Raw genomic sequence first — 19,627 nt, 5'->3', positions numbered from 1 at the left:
ACAAATTGTCTTTGTATTCATCTCGTTTAAGGGCACTCTGGCGTTCAGCTTTGACCAGTTGAAAGGGGTTAGGCCTGCGTTACGCTTTTCAAATGATTTCATATTATTTTGTTTTCTACGTGGCGCAGCTTTGAACAAAAAAAGGAATGAATAATTAGGAACTTGTGTGACATGGAAGATAATCTGGTGAGGAAGGGAATGCCCGGGCATGAGAGATGATTGATATCCGCTTGCTTCTTTGTCCTTTGCTCTTTATTCAATGGACTTGACTTGCTCCCCTCCTCCAAATTGCTCTATTCTGCACATCGTCTCTTTGCCCGGTAGTGTTTCCCTGGCCTGGAGTTCTAGCATTTCTTGTCTTGTTGTCTTCTTTGCTCAGCAGCGCATGGGGGGTGCAATTCAACCAGACTTCACTGGGATGTGGATTTGAGGATGAGCTGGTATCTATGGGGGCAGCTTCGGTCATAATGAAACAGTGTGTGTGATGAGAGAAACGATGCCAACTTGTGTAACATATGAAATGCAAGCCATCATATGTATTAAAAAAAGTCCTCGTTGGGGAGTAGTTTCTTGTGCCCGCATGAATAGGTTGGTAGTATTGTGTAGCTCGGTCTTGGAGCGGGATTTTTAACTGTCTTTGATTATTTATGACGCACTTAAATAAGATTCGAAAGCTGTGAACCTTCGAAGAATCTCATCCTTTGTTGTATGACGCATTGCAGGTGCACAAGCAGAAAAACGTACTCTGTACTCCATACTGTAGGAACGAATTACCGCAATTAATTGATGAATGAATGAATGAATGAACTGCTGCTGCGGGTCTTAACGGCTACTCCGCACGGGCAGCATGAGGGCGAGCCCCATTAAATAATGCCAAAAGAGGCAAAGGGAACAGTCGAAACAGCCGCGGTTCAAAGTCGCCCGCGGTCCTCCACGAGTTATCCGTCTCCTCTCTCCACACCAAACGATCGGACCCGAAATCTGGCTCCTAGGAGATCGGGCCTGTGGCCAATTCAATTCCTTGCAAGACTCTGATTGCCAGTGAGACACAGGGCTTGTCTCTGCGATCGTTGTTGTGCTTGCTCTCATTGCGTCTGTCGCGTGTTCCGAAACACGAGGGAGAGCAGTGTCGGCGGAGATTGCCTCGAATCCATCCCTTAGTTTTGGCCGATTTCCGTTCTTTTTGATTTGTTAGCTCGCCAATTTCTTCTTCTCTGCTCCTCCGATATCATTCGATATCATTCTTTCTGCAATTGTATTGATAGTCGCTCCACTGCTGCATCTGTGCGGGTCGCACCGGCACTTAATCTGATGAAGAGGGAGGAATATCGTAGCTCAGAATGTCGGACTCTATCGGTATGTATTATTTCAGATATTGCCTTATAACAATTGCAGGCCCAGCAATATTCTACATATGTGCTTTATCCGGAGCTTGTTGGTGTCCACAAGCTTACCAAGGATGATATCATATCATAGATCGAGTCTTCGTCCATGCTCTCAACACGGTCAAGAAGATCCCGCGGACGGGCACCGCCAGGCCACCGGCGGCGGAAAGGCTAAAACTGTATGGATTGTACAAACAGAGCATGGGTAGGTTGGTTCCATTGATGGTTAGAAATGTCGAACGACCGGGCTAATTCTGTTTCGGCATCCAGAGGGAGATGTTGAAGGTATCATGGAACGTCCAGTCGGGGATGGGGCGGATGTCCAAGCCGAACGCGAGAAATGGTAAATCGCTGGATGCTATAGTTCGTGGATAGAACCCTTCTCTAACGGCACGATTTAGGGATTCGTGGTACTCGCAACGCGGGCTGTCTCGTACCGAAGCGAAACGGCGGTACATCACGACCCTGATTGATACGATGCATCGATATGCGTCGCAGACTGCTGAGGCTCGCGAGCTGATAGCTGAGCTAGAGTTTGTCTGGGATCAAGTCAAGTCGAATACATCGTCATCTTCCTCTTCCAGTCCGACGCAGCCTGCGAGAATGCCGATCGCGTCTGAGATACAACCGCAACCGCGCTACGCAAGTATCGATGAGCGGATGAGTCGTTCGAACCCAAATGACAATGGCGATGATGATCTAGCGGGTTATTCCAGAAGAGACTCGAGGCTACGGGTCCTCAGTCCTGTCAGCCAGCCGGAAGAGGAGGAATTGCAGGATTCTGAGGATGAGGATGAAGATGAAGATGAAGACGAAGAGGAGAACTATCAAGAGGCTCGGGACGCTCCCTACGACGAAGATGAAGATGAAGAAGAAAGCAATAACAATATACCTCCACACGACCGATCAACAAGGGGGAGGATAGGCCGCGGCCCGCAGAGAGATAGAGATATATCCATATCCGACCGCAAATGGAGGCGGCGAGTCGAGCAGGCCTTGACGAAGATGACCGCCGAAATAGCCGCAGTCCGCGAACAGATGGAGTCGCGCGCACTCTATCATAACCGCCGACGGTCCGGTCTGTGGGCGTGGCTGAAGTGGCTTGTCTGGGTCGCCATGCGGCAGATCCTGTGGGACATGGCGATCCTGGTCATTGTTTTGATATGGTTGAGGATCAAGGGTGATCGCCGACTGGAGCAGAAGCTGAAGGCGGGCCTTGTGCAGCTGAGAACGCGATTGGCAACGCTGAGGGTCCCGCGACGGCTCCCTCGATTACCATCGCTGCCGTAAGTCGTCCTGTGAATGTCTATCTATATCATCCTGCCTCTGGAAGGTAACATTTCTTCAAAATTATTATCGCGTGTATTGCTTGATATCTTAATATCGATATATTACAACCAACTACTGGGAGGACCAGCATGTTATTCGGAGTTTTGAAGGAGATATATATATATATATATATATATATATTCCCTTTTTGGCACGATTTGATTTCATTCATAAAGCTATTGTCATGGAAGGCTTGACTGGGTTAGAATAACTGTTAATATTTTCGCTAGGAAATCTCGAGGAAGTTGAGACACTGGGTCGAAGACCTGTATCCATGTCCATATCTGTTGTCTTTGCCTTGTTATATACAGGAGTACTAAGTAATATCTGAGTGAATAGAAATAAAGGATGGATTCAGCTAAATGGGTAATCATTTGCGAGCAGCTTTCTGTTTCTTTTTCTTTCTCCTTTCTTTCTTTGTTTGTGTCTTTTTTTTTAATGAACAGATATGCACCAACAGTGTTCTTACCACACATTACATGTAGGCCAACGATATACCCAGTCTTTATCCCGCCCCAGCTTTCCCCACCAAGCATGCAGCAGCAGCATGCATGGACAAAACTATAACATCTATGCATGCTTTTTTTTTTCTAAAGTGACACGACAGTGTAGTGTAACATATGTAGTTTCGGTATCAGAATTACCATAGGTAGCTAGGTAGCTACCTGCTTTTATTCTAGATCTAACTAGGTAGAGATGCAGGTTTCTCACTGGCGTTGGCGTTGGCGTTGGTGTGAGTCGACCCGTTTCTCTGAACACATTCTATCTGAATGAAAGCAGTTCCGACTGGACTGGTAAGCTCTGGCATGACCTGTTTATTTACTGCGAGTCTTGACGAGGGAGGGGATCGGATCCCAATCCCGTGTACTAGCAGATTGCATTCTTTCCAACGTTGGAACGGGCGAAATCTTACAGGAGCCACGAGTACGTATTCGGGCGCAGGTCGAGTAGCATGGGAAGATAATGGCCATGATCCGCTGAGCGGATCCATCGAGTCGAGTCTCTAGCAGGACCAAGTACGTGACTGCGGAGCATCACAGAGTTCACGGCTCGGCGTCATCATCAGAGTATTTAAAGAAACTGCAAGAATTGAGAGCAACAAGAAGAAGAAGAAGAAGAAGAAGAAGAAGAAGAAGGCGGAGGGAGAATTAAAATTGAGACTGTGAGAGGAAGGAAAACGGCACCGATTATTCTTTTTTTTTTTTAGAACTGCCTTGAAGGTACTCTCAGTCATTAAATGTGCGATATTGCCCTGCGCTGTGCTATATATCAATAGAGGTATGCTCTCGAATTTGATAAGCTTGAGAGATGAGAAGAGGAGTCTCTTCAAGCGTAAGGATTCTTTAAGATCTGCAAAACCAGTGATCATTCCTGATGCTTATATTTACACAAACAGTTTCACGTGGGAAAAAGGAAATTCATGCCTAAAGGAAAATGTGTCTAGGAAAATATGTCTACCATTGCGCTCCAGGGTATTGTGCGTAGAGCTGCTTTGGTCGCAAATGTACCGGGGTCTGACCCTCTGGTGTTCCGGGGATGACCTTCTTCAATCCCTGTGCTGTGTCAGCGCATGCAAGATGAAGGAAGGAGAAAAAAAAGACCCTCGCGTACCAATTTCTCAAACACGCAGTTGTTCAACTCCATCTCCGGCTTCCGACACTCGTAGAGGTGGTGGTTGTTATTCTCGAGGCACTCCCAGTGTGCGTTGAACTGCTTCAAGCAGTGCGTGTTGATATCCTTGATCCTGAAGAGTTTCAATCCACGGTCAGATATTCTCCGGAATGATATCTAGTATTTCCAAGTACGTACACGCTCGCAGCGCAACGAGTGACCTTTCGCCCCTCCTTCAAGCATTCCAGCTCGCCCCGTCCATTGGCCTCCTCCTTGCACTTCATGTAGTCATCGTTGTAGGCCCGGCAGCGGTCGCCGATGAAGAAGGACGCGCTCAGCAGCGGAGCAGAGGTGGCACCGATCTCCTGCACCTTCGGGATGTCATCGGGCATCGGCGTCGTGTCGACGAGGAGGTGCTGGTTGAACCTGGCACGACAGCATGATTAGCATTTGAGCGGCTAACTTGGAGGGCATCAGTGACGCTCATACTGGGGCTGCCTTCTCGACATCTTGGCGGTGGTGCTGATCGCTCGCTGTCTGTTCAATTGAATATAGGATCGAGCCGGAGACGGAGGAGAGCTGCGAAGTCGAAGGTCAGTTCTTTCACCGGCCTTCTGATTGGCCTGTCCGTTTCCGCACAGCTTCCCCAGTATATGCTTACATAACTACGACAGTTCGAGATAATGCTACGCCAGTATGCCAAGTTAGGAGTCTACCTAGGTGCCTAGCTTTTGAATGGAAAAAATATTATTATTACCTCTCTTGGTATCTCTGAGATTGTCTTCAGCATGATTTACGTTCTATTGTTATAATGAAGTGCCGCAGTCGATTCACTACAAAGTCACGTGCTCTGTCGTCCCGCGAACCAGCAATTCACCGCTTTGGCGATTGCTGGAAAAAACAAAGCACCACCAAAGGAAGTCTATAATTACAACTGCCGCGCTGCTGCGGTTGTTGATCCCAGACACCTCTGCCAAGGGATCAGTCTCCCTTCCAGTGACGGATCCCTCTTCTTTTTTGTCATGCAGGCTCTGACATAGTCATTCCTTAGATTTCGCAATTTCTACGTGGCTCTGCGGCCTGCATTGTCTCATTCGCGTTCTGTTTATCCTTGTTGTACATTCTTTCTTTCTTTGATTTCTAGAGCCAACCACAATGTCTCTATTTGGGACTCAAAACCAGCAAAACCAGCAATCGCAGTCTGGCAGCCTATTCGGCAATACTGCGAATAAACCTAGCCTGTTTGGCGGCTTCGGCTCAAGCACCACAGGCACCCAGCAGAACCAGCAGAGCGGAGGTGGGCTTTTCGGTTCTACACAGAATAAACCAGCTGGAACAGGCCTGTTTGGGTCGACGCAAAATCAGCAGAGCGGTGGTACTGGGCTGTTCGGTTCGACAACGACACAACCGCAGCAAACTGGAGGGTTGTTTGGAGGGTCGACGACTCAGAATCAGCAACAGTCGACCGGGTTGTTTGGCGCAAGCACACAGCAGAAGCCGCAAGGGAGTCTCTTTGGAGGATTTGGACAGCAACAGCAACAACCCCAGCAGCAGCAAGGTGGTGGACTGTTCGGGGGAACGAGCACCACGCAGCAGCAGCAACCGCAACAACAGTCGCTCTTTGGCGGAGGAACTTCTCTTTTGGGGGGTCAACAGCAGCAGGCGCAGCAACAGCCGCAATTAGGCCAGAGTGTGAGTCAACAGCAGAATTTGGGTTCATCGCTATGGTCGCCAGGCCGTGCGATTACTGGAGGTAAGTCTTCTTCCCTGATCGTGTTTACGCAAGCCGCGCTGACATCGTGGAAAGTCCACAGAACGGTGCCCATGCAGATGCTGATCGTCAAGGACAAATGGGAGCCTATCAACCGGTCGTCACCCTTCCGGACATATTTGTACAACTATGTTGGTGAAGAACAATCGCCATTCTACCAGCCAGGCCCTGATGACGATGAGACCAAATGGGAAGAAGCTTTACGAGAAAGACCCAATGCAGGCTATGTGCCGGTCCTCGTGAAAGGGTTCTGGGAGCTCGGGAAGCGCGCACAGAGGCAGAAGGACTTCCTCACCATGATGCAGATTCGCCTTCACGAGATCAACAAGTGCCTCACAGATCTACTTTCTCGCCATGACCTTAAGATCTCTGTCAAAATCGCTGACTGTCGGCGCAAACACCTTGTCTTGAGCCAGCGTTGCCTCTCTCTTGCTGCCAAGACTCAGGTGCTACGAAATCGGGGCTACGCCATGGACGATGCGGAGGAGGAGCTGAAGAAGAAACTGGTCCAATTGGAGCGTGCTGTCTTTGATCCGTCAATCACTGGACGGGCAGAGGAGATTTGGGCAAGAATGCTTGCCATTCGTGAGCATTCCAAACGATTGCAGGCGGAGATTGAAAGGGCTGGCCCCAGCGCAGCAGCGGAAGCAGACGAAGGGCTCGATGAATCCGTTTTAAAGACTGCGAAGAAGGTACAGCATAGCTATCCCTTCGAAGGCCTAAACAAGGAAACTAACAACGTACACAGATCCTGGAAGATTACGCTTCTCAGATCCAGCATTTGCAGAAGGAGTTGGAAACGGTCCGGAAGGACTTTGAAGAATTTGAGAAGTCTGCCAGCTCAGCCGGTAATTAAACTAGAGGCAATGGTTTGAGAGTCTTGTTTAGTGCGACTTGGGTTGGATCCTTTTCTTCTCAAGTCTATTTCTTCTTCCATTTCTGTCTTATTCCCCGGAATTTCTTTTTTCTTGTGCTGGTTATTAGCCTATGAAGAAATCATGCTTCTCTCTTTTCCTTCCTTTGAAGCATGACCCAATAATGTCAAGGGAACAGGCGTTTGAGGAGCTGGTATTGTCGGGTTGTCGGGGTTTGAGTGAGCCTTACAAAAGAAATAAACGTCATACCATGATTCTCATACTAACGCTAAAGATATCCTACTACTAATACATGCATGTATTAATGATCCATTATCCAGTCCTCTAAAAAAAAAAATAAGAGGCATCAAGGCCATTGCTCTGACGGCCCGATAGACAGGGTCGCAACAAGGCGAAGCAAGTCGTCTATGTATGCATATCCCAGATGAAATAAACTTGTGATTGAATCTGTGACTGGCGAGGATGAATGAATCATACTCTTGCGCCGCTTGGTCGGGTTTGTATGTGGTTGTGGTCTCGATCCACGTCCCTTGAATGGAATCACAGGAATTTCTTCACGAAGTCAATGGCAAAAGGAGCTGGAGCAAGCAGGATACAATTAGCTTTCTCACTTCGGAGGGCACGTATTGCTTTGACGGTTCAAAGAGACTAGAGAAGAGAAGAGAGAGATCGGTCTCTGCACTTACACAGGTAAAGCAAAATGCTACCAGCGATGACCATCTGGATAGTCTGCTGCGCCTCTTTTTCTCCAGCCTGGAATGGGAGGATGTCTCATGTTAGTATAAAAAAGCCCCATTGTGCATTGTTTTAAGGCGTTTGGAGGGGGAAAAAGGATATTGGTATGAAATCATCGGCGAAACGGCGAAGGCTCGGGGGTTTCAAGGAAATCCATATAGGCGCATACCCTAATCTCCTCCTTCGAGAGCTGTTCCTGACCTGCAAGACAATAGAATAGCTTTGTTAGCACCTGTCTGTATTGCTTGTAGAGAAGACTTGTCGAGTTATCAATTGGGCTGAACAGCGCGGGAAAAAAACATCATAGTGAATAGAGAAGGTATGAGAGAATTACCTGGGCCAAACATCTTGCTTGATTTGGTATAATTTTTATATTCTCCTGAGTAAAGACAATAGAATATTTAAAAAATAAATGACGTTGATGCTGCCAATAATAATGGTATGGTGGACACAATAATGGCGTATGAGATGGATTCGTTCAGTGAATTTCCTTGAAAGCAAGCTTGCCGCGGGTGCACAGACCACGCGACTCTCGACTCCCTCCCGAATTTCTTGTTTGGAGCCGCAACGTCGTCTTCTTGCACCAGCCACCCCACGGAGTTCGCTCACTTCCCTTTCAATCTTTTATCACCGACTGCATCCGTTTATTCTTTGCTGTCGCGAGTGTACGGTTTCGACTTTGGTTTGGCTTCGGCTCTCTGCTGCGCCTTCAGGCCTGCGCGGGAGTTGCCAGACCGCGTCTAACGTCGGAGGGCGACTTTCTCGCGACATTTTCATTTTCCTATTACTACACGTCGGTTGTTTCTCCAAGAACCGAGGTCTTATTTGGATCTACACATTTCATCATGTCTGCTACACCAGAAGACCAGCCAGGCTCGCCTGCGCCGGCTGTGGATCAGGAGCACGAAGACCACACTGCTGAGGAAGTCGTTCGCGAGGATACCCAGGATACCCACCATGAAGATGGCGAAGGGGAGGATTTCGCAGAGAAAGAAGTGCGAGAGGAGTCTAAAGGCGATGAGGACAATCTGTCAGACGACGAATCTGTCCTCTCTGAAGTGGACGAGGCTCAGTTCGAGGACTTCAATCCGGATGATGTCGCCATCGAGGACCGTCCTGCACTCGCCATCGACGAAGAGAATCTGAAACTGATTGGCCGGCACAAACGCAAGAGACGCGAAGGTGAAGAGGGAGAACAACCGAAGAAAAAGAAAGAGGGTCGCAGAGAGAAGAAGAATCGCCGCCTGAGGGAATCAGAAAGTGCGGACGCAGAGAGCAAGAGACGCAAGAAGGACAAAAGACGAGAGGCTACGCCAGAGGATGAGGAATTGCTTGATCCGGCAACCAGTGAGTTTCCTGCTGCTCGGCGACGGTGGTTTAGTCAGAGCTGACGAGGGACCAACAGGACGCCGTAGAGCGCTCGACCGGGCTATGGACGAAGCTCTCAAGAAGCCAACCAAGCGGAGGCGCAAGGCTGATGGAATTGTACGGATCTTCCCCGCTACGGACAGTATGGATATGTGTTGCTGATCAATTGTAACAGGACCTAGAGCAGATGGCAGATGCCGAGATCGAAGAGATGCGGAGGCGCATGACGCAAGCTGCACAGCTCGATGCCATCAATCGTCGGGAGGGGAAGCCCGCGATGCACAAGCTCAAGATGCTACCGGAGGTCATCTCGCTCCTGAACCGCAACCAGTATGTCAGCAGTCTGGTCGACCCCGAAATCAACCTACTGGAAGCAGTCAAGTTCTTCCTCGAGCCTCTCGACGATGGTTCTCTGCCGGCGTACAACATCCAACGCGACCTGATGGAAGCGTTGGCCAAGCTTCCCATCAACAAGGAAGCACTTATTGCTAGCGGTATTGGCAAGGTGATTGTGTTCTACACGAAGAGCAAGCGGCCGGAGGAGAAGATCAAGCGAATGGCTGAGCGGCTGCTCGCCGAGTGGACGAGACCGATCCTCCAGCGCAGCGATGATTACTCGAAAAAGGTCTACGAAGAGGTCGACTTCGATCCTACGTATGTTCTCCCTCTCCCTTACCCTACTTATTTCAAATCTCTATTTTTCAGTGCTGACGATTCGACTCCAGACAACTGGCCAACCGCCCGCAAGTCCTGTCTGCCCAGGCGACTGCTGCGGAGGCTCGTGCCCGAGAGCTCCTTCCACCTCGTCTGGCCAACCGTGCTCGTCGCGAGACGGGCCATACCACATACACGGTCGTGCCGCGCTCGACGGGGGTGCAGGAGAGCAAGTTCGCGCGTCCTTTGGGTGCCAGTGGAGAGGACCGTTTCCGGAAGATGAAAGCGCGTCAGATGAATGCCTCGAAGGCGTCGCGCAGGTGAATGGATCACGCAGCGTTTTATTACACATACCGAAAGTAGGCCGCAGGTCGCTGCTCAGGAAGGCTCTACATTCGAGTTGCGAACCTAGCTGCCTGTGGCTCTCACTTTGCTTTTCTTTTTTCTTTTCGATTTTTACCCTTCGGTTTTTGTTTGGGCGCTTCTAACAAAGAGCCTCTCTCGTTATATTCGCTTGGGCCTTGTTGAGGGTTCTGATTTCATTTCCGGCGTTGTGGGTAGATAACAGGGTGATCTGATCGTGTTTGAGTCGTTTATCCTGGCGTGGTCAGCGGAGGGTTTTATTATCAAGCATCTAGGAGTTTGATCGGCTGCAACTCAGAAGGGCTTAGTTAGTTCATAGTTAGCCAATAGTTGTAGATTAAAATGCGACAGAAATGTGAATGATAACGACATTGACATGTCGCGACTCGCTCCATCTCGTAGGTTCTGGAGCAGTGGCAATGCAGCAATGCTGACTTACCTACCTCCGCGGAGAGATTCACGATTGGGGCTGGCCCGTGAGGGGGAAATGCGGGACCGCTTTCCTAACTGGATGCCAGCGTGAGGGGATTCCGGATGCAAAGCCCGCCTTCTCCAATTCTGCTGCGTGGCCTGGTTAGTCATCCGCCACTCTCGACCGAGATGCAACCATTCCGGAATAATATCGCGCAGTCGGCGATCGACTCGGCCGCTGCAAATCCCGGTCCCAGACCACGAGTGAAGTCATCAACCCAGCCTTGCCTGACACTGACTAAGAATTTTTTCTTTTCTTTTCTCAATCCACGCTTTCTCCTTTGGGATTACAGGGAAAATTGGAAGGTATATATGTAACGCTGACCTCACCCTCCCGTCATTTTTTCCTGTTATCCACACTGTACTAACCTGGTTAGAAGTGATCGCTGAGCACTTCCCGTCGGTTCATCTGGTCTATCTGCGGAGTCGAACCATCAGCAACACCATCACGAAGTCCGTCTTCCAACACAATTCAGTACACGATATACTACAGACTAGTTTGTCAGAGAAGGATAGTTTAAACACGTCAAAATGAAGCTTTTGACTAAGGAAGAGGAAGCCGCGCACTACAGGTAAGACATCCTACAGCCGTCTTGATATTCGTTTCAAATCGGTCTTCTGTTTCCACGGATGGCCTGGCTAACTGTCTTTTCCAGCGCTGTGCTCCGCGGCGGCACTCTCGGCGGTATCGTCGGTCTGGCTGGCGGTCTTGTTGGTGTAATGGCCGCGTCGCGACGATACCAGACCATCCGCTCCCTCACTCTCCCCATGAAGGCCTTCCTTGTGTCATCATCCGGTACTTTCTTCGGTATCATTGCTGCAGACCATGCGTCGCGATCGTTCGAGGCTGCCCGCAACCGGGATCTCCAATATCTCGAGAGCCGTGAGGAGCGGCTGCGTCGAGAGGAGCTGGCCCGGATGAGTTTCAAGGACCGGGTGTTCAATTTCATGCGCGAGGAGAAATACAAGATCATCGGTGTGACGTGGGTGGCCAGTATCATCGGTTCTTTCGTCCTCGTCGGCCGGAACCCGTACCTCACGGGTCAACAGAAGATCGTGCAGGCCCGTGTGTATGCCCAGGGTCTGACTTTGGCGGTGCTGTGTGCCTCGGCTGCATTCGAGATCCATGACCAGCGCAAGGGCCAGGGCATCTTGGAAGCTGCCAAGAAGGGCCGTGAGGCGAACAAAGAAGTTGCTGAGCAGCACCACCACCAGCGCTACGAGGGCGAAGATCTGTGGAAGGACATGGTGGCTGCTGAGGAGCAGAAGTTGAAGCAACGTCACCAGCCCGTTTACGCGCACGAGAAGAAAGAAGAGCAAGAAAAGGAGGAGCAAAAATCCGAGCAGAAGACCGAGCAGCAGTGATTTGATCTTGTCAACCCTTGACAACTCGCTCCTAAAAAGTTCTCTCCAGAAACGAGATCTGAAGTCGAAACCCGACCAGATCAGCTATTTCTTACCCTCTCCTCTCCTTTCCACCCGTCTCTTATCTTTGCCGCCACATTTTCTTTTGTATATTGTTGTTGGGCATAGACGTTCGGCGTTTGGGTGTGCGGTTTTTGTAACTGTCATCTGATTTTGCGGGAGCAGCAGGGCTGTTTTATGGGATTGGCCTGATGGCCGACTGTTGCGTGTGTTTATCTCGCGGCCTGTATTATAGTATACTACGACATGTCAAGAATATCATATCAGATAGATACAATCATACAATAATGAAGCTGACCTGTGTCTAGTGAATTCACTGAATTTCGCATTCATATAAAGCGTAAAAAGACAGTCTAGTCTAGATTCCAACTATAGATATAGCATAAGACCAAAATTGATATTGATATAGGTATCCAATCCAACCTGTTCGACAGGTACAAACTTCTTCCAAGATATTCTGTCTCATAAATTATTCCACTCGTCATGAAGTTTGGCATCCAGGGTGACGTATCCCTGGATGAGCTCGAGCCCTCGCTGTCGTTCTTGCTCAATCCTCTCCCAGGTCCATTCGTCTGCACTCCACGACTGGGAATTTTCTTTCTGTTGGCGCTCGAGCACTTCCTGTGCCGGGACCTGGTCCGCGCTCAGCTTCAGCACCTCCCGGACCAGAGACGACCCGTCGACAGCGGTGGTGATCCCCTGGGCACTATTACTACTTGCGGGGGTCCCGATCATGTCAGAGTCAGGGGTAGCGGTAGCCCCGTCTCCGTCTGGCCGCGGCGGAAGGAATCCGCTGGCTCGGAAGACTCTCTCTGGCCGGACGGTCAGCCGGCCCTTTTTGATCACATACTTGCTGACGGCGACGGCGGCCAGAGTAGGACCGCTGCCCTCGCTGCGCTTCTTCTCAGGTTTCAGGAAGTAGCTGAGGATGTACAGCCATTTCTCGTCCCAGGCGACGATCTGCGAGCGGATCTCGAACTTCTCATAGGGCTTCAGCTCCCGCTTGAAGGTGCAGTACACGGAGCCCAGGGCGATATAGATCGGGAGCTTCTTCTTCTTCTTGAGCGGTTTGCTGCCGTCCGACTCTGACAATTCCTGGTCAAGCTCTCTGCTGACGATTCCCATGCCGGGAGAATAGAGGCGCGACATCAGCGCGGTCCGAGAGACGTCCAGGTCGGCGAAGTACGTGCTGTTGGATTTGTGGATGTTGTAATCCGTCTCCAGGAGCGAGGTGCGCGTGACGATGGTGGCAGCACCGAAGATGGGATGCGTTGGCCTTCCTTTGGCGTCAACTGGAGGTTTCCCATCGAAGATCATGGGCTTGTCTGCCCGGTATCGAAGGTTTCTGAAAAAGTAATAGAAGATACGGAACTAGAGAAGGTGCGTCAGTCATACAAACCCCCGCAACAAAGAAACTAGATCAGAAGTACTCCTCAATAATAGTTATATTTGCGGCATGGGAAGTCGGGAACATACATGCCATCCCAGCGGCAGCGATTTCAAATTGGCGATTGCAAAGATCAGCAACACTGCCTTCCACGACGTGAGCGACCACGCGCTCTGTAGCCATTCTCGAAGGTCATCGAGACTGGACGAAATGATCGATGCAACAGCCATCTTTGAGCAGCCAATTCCTCTTCCGCCTTCTCCCGCGATTCAATCGATCACCGTCGCTGCGCGGGAAAATAAGCAGGCCCCTTCTCCCCTTATCAAATCACTTAAATTGAATATAGAAGGTAGACGATTAAAAGATTCTCCTAGATCCCGATCAGCGTAATATTCTGAATGGGTGGAGATAGTCTAAATAAATATAATAGGGTCGTAAATTGGAATAGAACAAAGACAGGATGGAAAAGTCGAGATCTAGTAAAAAAAAAAGATCATTACACGATATACATGCCGAGGCACAACCAAAGCTAATTTTAACGGTCTTCCAATTGAACGTTCACGTGTTTTTACTAATAATTGCAGCAAGTATTAATAAGGCTCCAAGGTTCTACTGGTGAGGTTATTCCAGGTTGAGGCTTTTCGGCCTCGGCGCGTAACTTGTTGGGGGCGCAAGCTTCCAATCCCATTGGAACCTGCCCTCTCGGCCCCATAAGGTTATTCATCTTATCATCAGCTCGATCCTGTCCAATCAGAATGCTGATGGACTGTTCAGCTGTGGCTTTCCCATGTCTGATTTGCTGGACACAGCCACCCGCGCCGTCAACCCAGAATGCCCAATCAGATCTGATGATTGTATTCATCTATGCTACAACAAGCTCTTACTGTTGGGAGATGGGAGTGTCTTGCTGTGAGCCTTGGCGGTTAATCAACAGCAAACTGATAGTGATGGTTATGTTGTCGATGTTCCTTTGCTCTTCCTGAGGCTGTACTATTGCCGCGATGTGTTTGTCAGTTGTCTTTCATGCATCAAGGCGCAATGTTTCTCATGCCCGCATCCATAGTTCAGACATTGGAAGCCGATCCTGGCTAGCTACCTACCTCCTCAGGAAGCATGCATTGGCTTCAATGAAATGTTCTGTTTGACGGCACAGCTTGCTGGCCTGTGAACTGTTTACTTTCATGTCTGCGTCTGCATGTTCCAACATGACAGCCTATATCAGCCTGACAGGCGTACCTCTCTTTCACTTGTAGGGACAATCCTAGTTGTGTGTGAATACGCCTTGAAAGGCGCCAGTGAAAGGTCTCTCATGCCTCCTCCTTCTAGGCTGCAGTCTCAAGGACCACTTCGTCTCTATTTAAGATCACTGCTTTCTCGAAGTAATAGTTCACTTGACATGGACAGCAGTTCTACTGATTCCACGGTCTTTGGCTCCCTATTTGAAGAGAATCCGACATCTGAAGGAAATTGTTGCGCTGAAGACCAGCCTCCTCAAGAGGAACAGGCATCTGAGGAGACCTCACCACGTGAACAAGAGCCTCCATTGGAAAAGAACCCGTCTGAAGAGACCCAGCTCCCTCAAGAACACCTATCAAGAGGTAATCATTCCTCTCAAGAGAAGCTCCTTGTCATCCAAAACTCAGCAGAAGAGAGATTAATTTCTGCAGATAACTCCACTCCGAAATACAACTCAAGCCCCAAAGATACCTCGACTTCCGTTACAATGACGAGAGAAAAGGCTGAGCTGCAGGCCATCACTGGCATTCCCAGTCAAGAGCACATCCGAATCCTTGATGCCATCGATCGCATGCGTGATCTGGGCGTCAACGAGGATCTCTCCATCCCGCAGGTCAGTGCAATCTCTCAACTACCATCTGAGAATAAATACTGAAACATCACCCATCCAGATCGTGGTTGTCGGCGACCAATCCAGCGGAAAATCATCCACCCTGCAGGCTATCACGCAACTCCCCCTCGCCGTCGACAGCGAACTCTGCACGCGTTTCGCAACGCAAATCGTCCTTCGTCGCACGCCTGAGTCCTCTGTCAAAGTATCGATCATTCCTGCTTCAAGTGCGGATGAAGAGACCAAGAAGCATCTCCAGGAATTCTCGCGCTCTTTTACGGAAGACGAGTTCGACAGCCATGCTTTTACGAAAGTCGTTAATGAGGTTGGTATCATAATTCTCTGGATTCTTACAGAACAGAACACTGACATGGACCTAGGCTGCTGAGCATATGGGGCTGCCCAGTCCTGGTGCCGAAAAGACCGAGGACTTTGAGAAAAGGTTCTCTGGAGACGTGCTCAAAATTGAACTCTCAGGCCCGGAGCAACTCCATCTGAGCGTTGTTGACGTTCCTGGACTGTTTCACAGTGAGTTTTCTTTTTTTTTCTAGGTCAGCCCCATTGCAACAGTCACTGAAGTACATAGATCCCACCAAGTACCAGACAAAGGAAGACCTGGAGATTGTCCGAGAGCTCATTTCGAACTACATGAAGAACCAAAGGAGTATCATTCTGTAAGATTGCTGGAAAGTTTCGTGACTGTACGTGCTTGTTGACACAAATATAGCGCTGTGATGGATGCCCGAGTCAACATCTCTAACCAAGAGGTCTTTCGCCTTGCACGAGCCTCTGACAAAGATGGCTTCCGTACCGTTGGAGTGATTACCAAATGCGATGCTCTACAGCCCGGCGACGAGAAAGAGGTAAATCGCAATCGATCATAAATTGACGTCGACAGACATTGACTGGAATCAGGTTCTCCACGTAGCCCAGAATCAGGTCGAGCACCTCAAGCATGGATGGTTTCTGGTCAAGAATCGATCGACTCAGGATATTCTCGACGGGGTTAGTCTGAAGCAGCGCAACATCAATGAGAAGAAATTCTTCCAATCCCAACCATGGAGCATCCTCCCCAAGGAGAGAATCGGAATCGATTCGTTGAAAACCTTCCTTGGGCAGCTGCTCCTGGACCACATTCGCCGAGAATTCCCGCAACTAATCAGCGAAATTGATGCTCTGGCTACCAAAACTGAAAAGGAGCTCAAGGGCTATGGGCCATCACGTCAGTCTCCTACCGAACAACGCCGATACCTGACGAGAGTGGCGATGGATTATCAAAAGCAGGTTAGCGACTCTCTGAATGGGCTCTATGACGCGAACTTGGCACCGGGCCATCCATCGAAACTGAGATTGCACATCCGCAACATGAACGAAGATTTCGCCGAGAAATTTATCACTCATGGTCATAAGAGAATCTTCAAGACGGTTGACGGTGGTCTTGACTCTGAATTTACCCGCACGGGCGACGACGCCGAGGAAGAGGACATCTACGATTGGATCCGGGGCGTCTACCGCGAGTCGAAGGGGGTGGAACTGCCTGGGACTGTCAACCCCACAGTCCTAGAGTACATCTTCCGGCAGCAGTCCACTCCGTGGAAACCTCTGACCGAGGATTATCTCTCCAAGGTGAAACAGGTTGTTGAGAAGTACCTGGACTATATCTTCCCCAGCGTCATCCCCGACCGGGACGTCTGTTCCAAGCTCACGAGTTTCCTCCGTCCTCAGATTGCGGCCGGATTCGCGCGAGCGGACGCCGAACTGCAGAAGATCCTGCGCGATGAACGGGAGGGCATCCTGCAGACGGTGAACCACTACTTGGCGCAGAACATCGACGCAACTCGTCTGGAGAGGATAATCGCTCGTCTCAACAAGGCTGGTATCAGGACTGAAGACCGACATGTCCCTGTTTCCCTCTCGATGATCACCGAGGCCGTCCATCTCAGCAACGAGGACCAAGCTGTCTACGACATCCACGATATCATCAAGTCCTATTACAAGGTCGCCGTGAAACGGTTCCTAGACAACATCGTCACCCAGGTCGTCGAGCGACATATCCTGGGCCGAGATGGTCCCCTCAAACTCTTTTCCGCGGAGTTTGTCGCTGATTTGTCGGACGATGACCTCGCGTTCATCGCAGCCGAGAGTTTCAGTACTTCTGCGGCGAGAACGGAGCTCAAGAACAAATTGGAGAGACTTCGTCAGGCGCTTGATGTTGCGACTGGTATTCCGCGCTAGAATGCGTGGGTTGCTAAGAGAGCAACCAGTCCTGTGGCACTGTCGAATGTCTTGAAAGAAGGAGCTGCATGGAGTCGAGGACAGGTTATCTGTTGGAAGCTATCATAGAACTGACTCGGCCTGATAACCCTTCCATGCTCATTTAACACTGGTGTACTCTCTCGATTGGTTTTTCGCAGTTCTTACTGGCTGACTTTGTGAAATTTTCCATTAGACATGAGAGCAGTTTGTCAACCGTTACATTGCTTTTTTTTTGGTTCTACTTTCTCCTGTCTTACATCAATAGAATGAATATGACTGTTATTATTTACCCTTTTTACAGGACCGCATAAAGTCATCAGCAAACGGTAGTCGTTTGATAATTATCTATTTCATTCTTTAATTGTTTAGCATACACTTCATTTTAAAAAATAGCCATGCAATTCGGCGGACTCGAAACGCCCTTTGCACAGTTGAGCGGGCTGCTCGACACGAAAAAGCTCCAGCGGTTATGCTTCTTGCACAACTCCGCCAACCCCTCCAGGTCGAACATCTCGCCGATGGGAAGCCCCCAGCCGGCCAGCAAGTGATGGTGCAGATCCCATTCTTTCTGGATGGCCGGGAACACCTCGAAACTGACGGTGTCGGAGGCCACGGCCGCAAAATGGTTGTCCCAGAAGAACTTCACGACACGCTCGCTCTGCTCAAGACCAGCGTGCTTGGGCACCTTCTGCTCGCTGTAGGCCTGCTTCTGGGCAGGCGTCATGGAGTCCCAGGTCTTCTGGAGCCCAACGCGGAGGAAGAAAATGTCGCCTCGGCGAAACTCGATGTTGCACTCTTTCGCGATCTCGTACACGTCATCCAGGGACACGACGTGCTGGGTGAGCGCGTTCACACTGATGCCTTTCTTCTCCGCCCACGAGAGATAGTCGATGAGCACGCCGCGGCCGGCGATGCCCTGTTTCGCCCAGAATCCCATGCCGATGCGGTTCGATTCGCCGCTGAGGATCTCCTCCGCCGTGGTGCCGCCGTACCAGACCTTTTTACCGTCTGGACCAGGTGCGCTGTGGTGACGGAGTCCATCCCACTGGGATGACTGCTGCGGGTTGAAGTGGAATTCGTCGTCGAAGGCGTTCTCAGGGTCTACCCATTTGATGCGATGCTCGAAACGCTTACGACCGAATCCTGAACTGCGTCAACAAGGCTTGTCGAGTACTGAAATTGGTCGAGGTGCATGCAAGGTGCGTACCTGGCGGATCGAGCTTCTCCAGATCCCAATTCAAACACACACGCTCTCCGGTCTGGATCTCCGACCGCGCGGCAGCAGCGACGACGTCGGGCGTCAGCAGTCGCAGCATGCCCAGGCCTTCTTCGGCAGACCCCGCCGGGGCAGGCCAATATCGTCGCTTGTCGGGGAGATCTTCATACTTCTCGGGGAGGTCAGGTATGCCGGACATGTTTGATGAACGCGTAGAACTGGACTCTTCAAGTTGGGTCAATTGTGCAGCAGACAAGGAGATAGATGTCTCCGGACAAGGAGCAGACTGATCTGGCCATGTTGGCGTTTGGGTTGCAGCAGAGTATGAAACGCATAGCGGCCTTCTCGCCGTGACGGAATACTGTCGAAAATGGTGGGGTAGGAAGTCCTCCGTCAGTCGTCGGAGTTGGTCCGAGTGGGATGTTTAGCCTATGGAGTACTCCACGGTAAGTTCAATTGAAATCAGAATCTGAGACGCTGACAGTATTATTATTATTATTATGTATTACAAGCCTTGCAGGTCTCGCTTTGCTCGACTGGTTTAATAGACTACCTCCTATATAAAGTAATTTCTATCATCTATGTACTACTTCCTAGGCTCCCTACCCATATTCCTTGCCATATTCTCCTCACCATCTTTCCTATATTAGGTATATAGTATTCCATATCTACTTTCCAGGTGGGCTCCCTACCTATATTCCTTGCTATAGGTGAGTTCTTGCCATTATCCCTTGCTGATGGCCTAATATATAATTTATTACTAATAATGAGGTTTCTTTTTTCACAAATTTATATATATCTCTTGCTAATAAGATTTTATGAATTTGGCATAGGATGCTTATATATGTATATCTGTTACTTTTTATAGCCACGTGTCAGTGTGCAAAAACGGATTTTTAATGTTTTATAGTATAGGGATCTTGATATTGAAGAAA

At 49.7% G+C, this 19,627-nt stretch overlaps 8 protein-coding genes across 8 annotated transcripts; 5 read left to right on the top strand and 3 right to left on the bottom strand.

The window, feature by feature from the left end:
* Nucleotides 1-1,340: 1,340 nt before the first annotated feature.
* VTN77DRAFT_9521 (uncharacterized protein) lies at nucleotides 1,341-2,675 on the top strand (the record flags this gene model as incomplete). Its single annotated transcript, XM_069426139.1, has 4 exons — nucleotides 1,341-1,356; nucleotides 1,477-1,590; nucleotides 1,656-1,728; nucleotides 1,787-2,675. The coding sequence occupies 4 exons, from the start codon at nucleotides 1,341-1,343 to the stop codon at nucleotides 2,673-2,675; spliced, it is 1,092 nt and encodes a 363-aa protein (XP_069280644.1).
* A 1,493-nt stretch (nucleotides 2,676-4,168) lies between these two features.
* On the bottom strand, nucleotides 4,169-4,834 carry VTN77DRAFT_9520 (uncharacterized protein; the record flags this gene model as incomplete). Its single annotated transcript, XM_069426138.1, has 4 exons — nucleotides 4,169-4,267; nucleotides 4,326-4,458; nucleotides 4,524-4,751; nucleotides 4,815-4,834. 4 exons carry the CDS (start codon nucleotides 4,832-4,834, stop codon nucleotides 4,169-4,171), a joined length of 480 nt encoding a protein of 159 aa, XP_069280643.1.
* Nucleotides 4,835-5,480: 646 nt separating this feature from the next.
* VTN77DRAFT_9519 (uncharacterized protein) lies at nucleotides 5,481-6,952 on the top strand (the record flags this gene model as incomplete). Its single annotated transcript, XM_069426136.1, has 3 exons — nucleotides 5,481-6,078; nucleotides 6,133-6,788; nucleotides 6,845-6,952. The coding sequence occupies 3 exons, from the start codon at nucleotides 5,481-5,483 to the stop codon at nucleotides 6,950-6,952; spliced, it is 1,362 nt and encodes a 453-aa protein (XP_069280642.1).
* A 1,599-nt stretch (nucleotides 6,953-8,551) lies between these two features.
* Nucleotides 8,552-10,052, top strand: VTN77DRAFT_9518 (uncharacterized protein; the record flags this gene model as incomplete). Its single annotated transcript, XM_069426135.1, has 4 exons — nucleotides 8,552-9,053; nucleotides 9,112-9,191; nucleotides 9,250-9,728; nucleotides 9,800-10,052. 4 exons carry the CDS (start codon nucleotides 8,552-8,554, stop codon nucleotides 10,050-10,052), a joined length of 1,314 nt encoding a protein of 437 aa, XP_069280641.1.
* A 1,041-nt stretch (nucleotides 10,053-11,093) lies between these two features.
* On the top strand, nucleotides 11,094-11,927 carry VTN77DRAFT_9517 (uncharacterized protein; the record flags this gene model as incomplete). The annotated part of the gene is made up of 2 exons (XM_069426134.1): nucleotides 11,094-11,134; nucleotides 11,219-11,927. The coding sequence occupies 2 exons, from the start codon at nucleotides 11,094-11,096 to the stop codon at nucleotides 11,925-11,927; spliced, it is 750 nt and encodes a 249-aa protein (XP_069280640.1).
* A 522-nt stretch (nucleotides 11,928-12,449) lies between these two features.
* VTN77DRAFT_9516 (uncharacterized protein) lies at nucleotides 12,450-13,604 on the bottom strand (the record flags this gene model as incomplete). The annotated part of the gene is made up of 2 exons (XM_069426133.1): nucleotides 12,450-13,358; nucleotides 13,464-13,604. The coding sequence occupies 2 exons, from the start codon at nucleotides 13,602-13,604 to the stop codon at nucleotides 12,450-12,452; spliced, it is 1,050 nt and encodes a 349-aa protein (XP_069280639.1).
* A 965-nt stretch (nucleotides 13,605-14,569) lies between these two features.
* Nucleotides 14,570-17,455, top strand: VTN77DRAFT_9515 (uncharacterized protein; the record flags this gene model as incomplete). Its single annotated transcript, XM_069426132.1, has 7 exons — nucleotides 14,570-14,972; nucleotides 15,042-15,223; nucleotides 15,282-15,545; nucleotides 15,601-15,748; nucleotides 15,807-15,894; nucleotides 15,948-16,083; nucleotides 16,136-17,455. The coding sequence occupies 7 exons, from the start codon at nucleotides 14,570-14,572 to the stop codon at nucleotides 17,453-17,455; spliced, it is 2,541 nt and encodes an 846-aa protein (XP_069280638.1).
* Nucleotides 17,456-17,858: 403 nt separating this feature from the next.
* VTN77DRAFT_9514 (uncharacterized protein) lies at nucleotides 17,859-18,891 on the bottom strand (the record flags this gene model as incomplete). The annotated part of the gene is made up of 2 exons (XM_069426131.1): nucleotides 17,859-18,619; nucleotides 18,684-18,891. 2 exons carry the CDS (start codon nucleotides 18,889-18,891, stop codon nucleotides 17,859-17,861), a joined length of 969 nt encoding a protein of 322 aa, XP_069280637.1.
* Between the last annotated feature and the right edge of the window lie 736 nt (nucleotides 18,892-19,627).

Source organism: Rasamsonia byssochlamydoides (genome assembly GCF_041956645.1).
Source record: "Rasamsonia byssochlamydoides strain NRRL 3658 unplaced genomic scaffold VTN77scaffold_9, whole genome shotgun sequence".
In the NCBI taxonomy this organism is placed as follows: domain Eukaryota; kingdom Fungi; phylum Ascomycota; class Eurotiomycetes; order Eurotiales; family Trichocomaceae; genus Rasamsonia; species Rasamsonia byssochlamydoides.
Note: the sequence above shows the minus strand (reverse complement) of the source record. Positions and strands in the feature narration are given on the sequence as shown.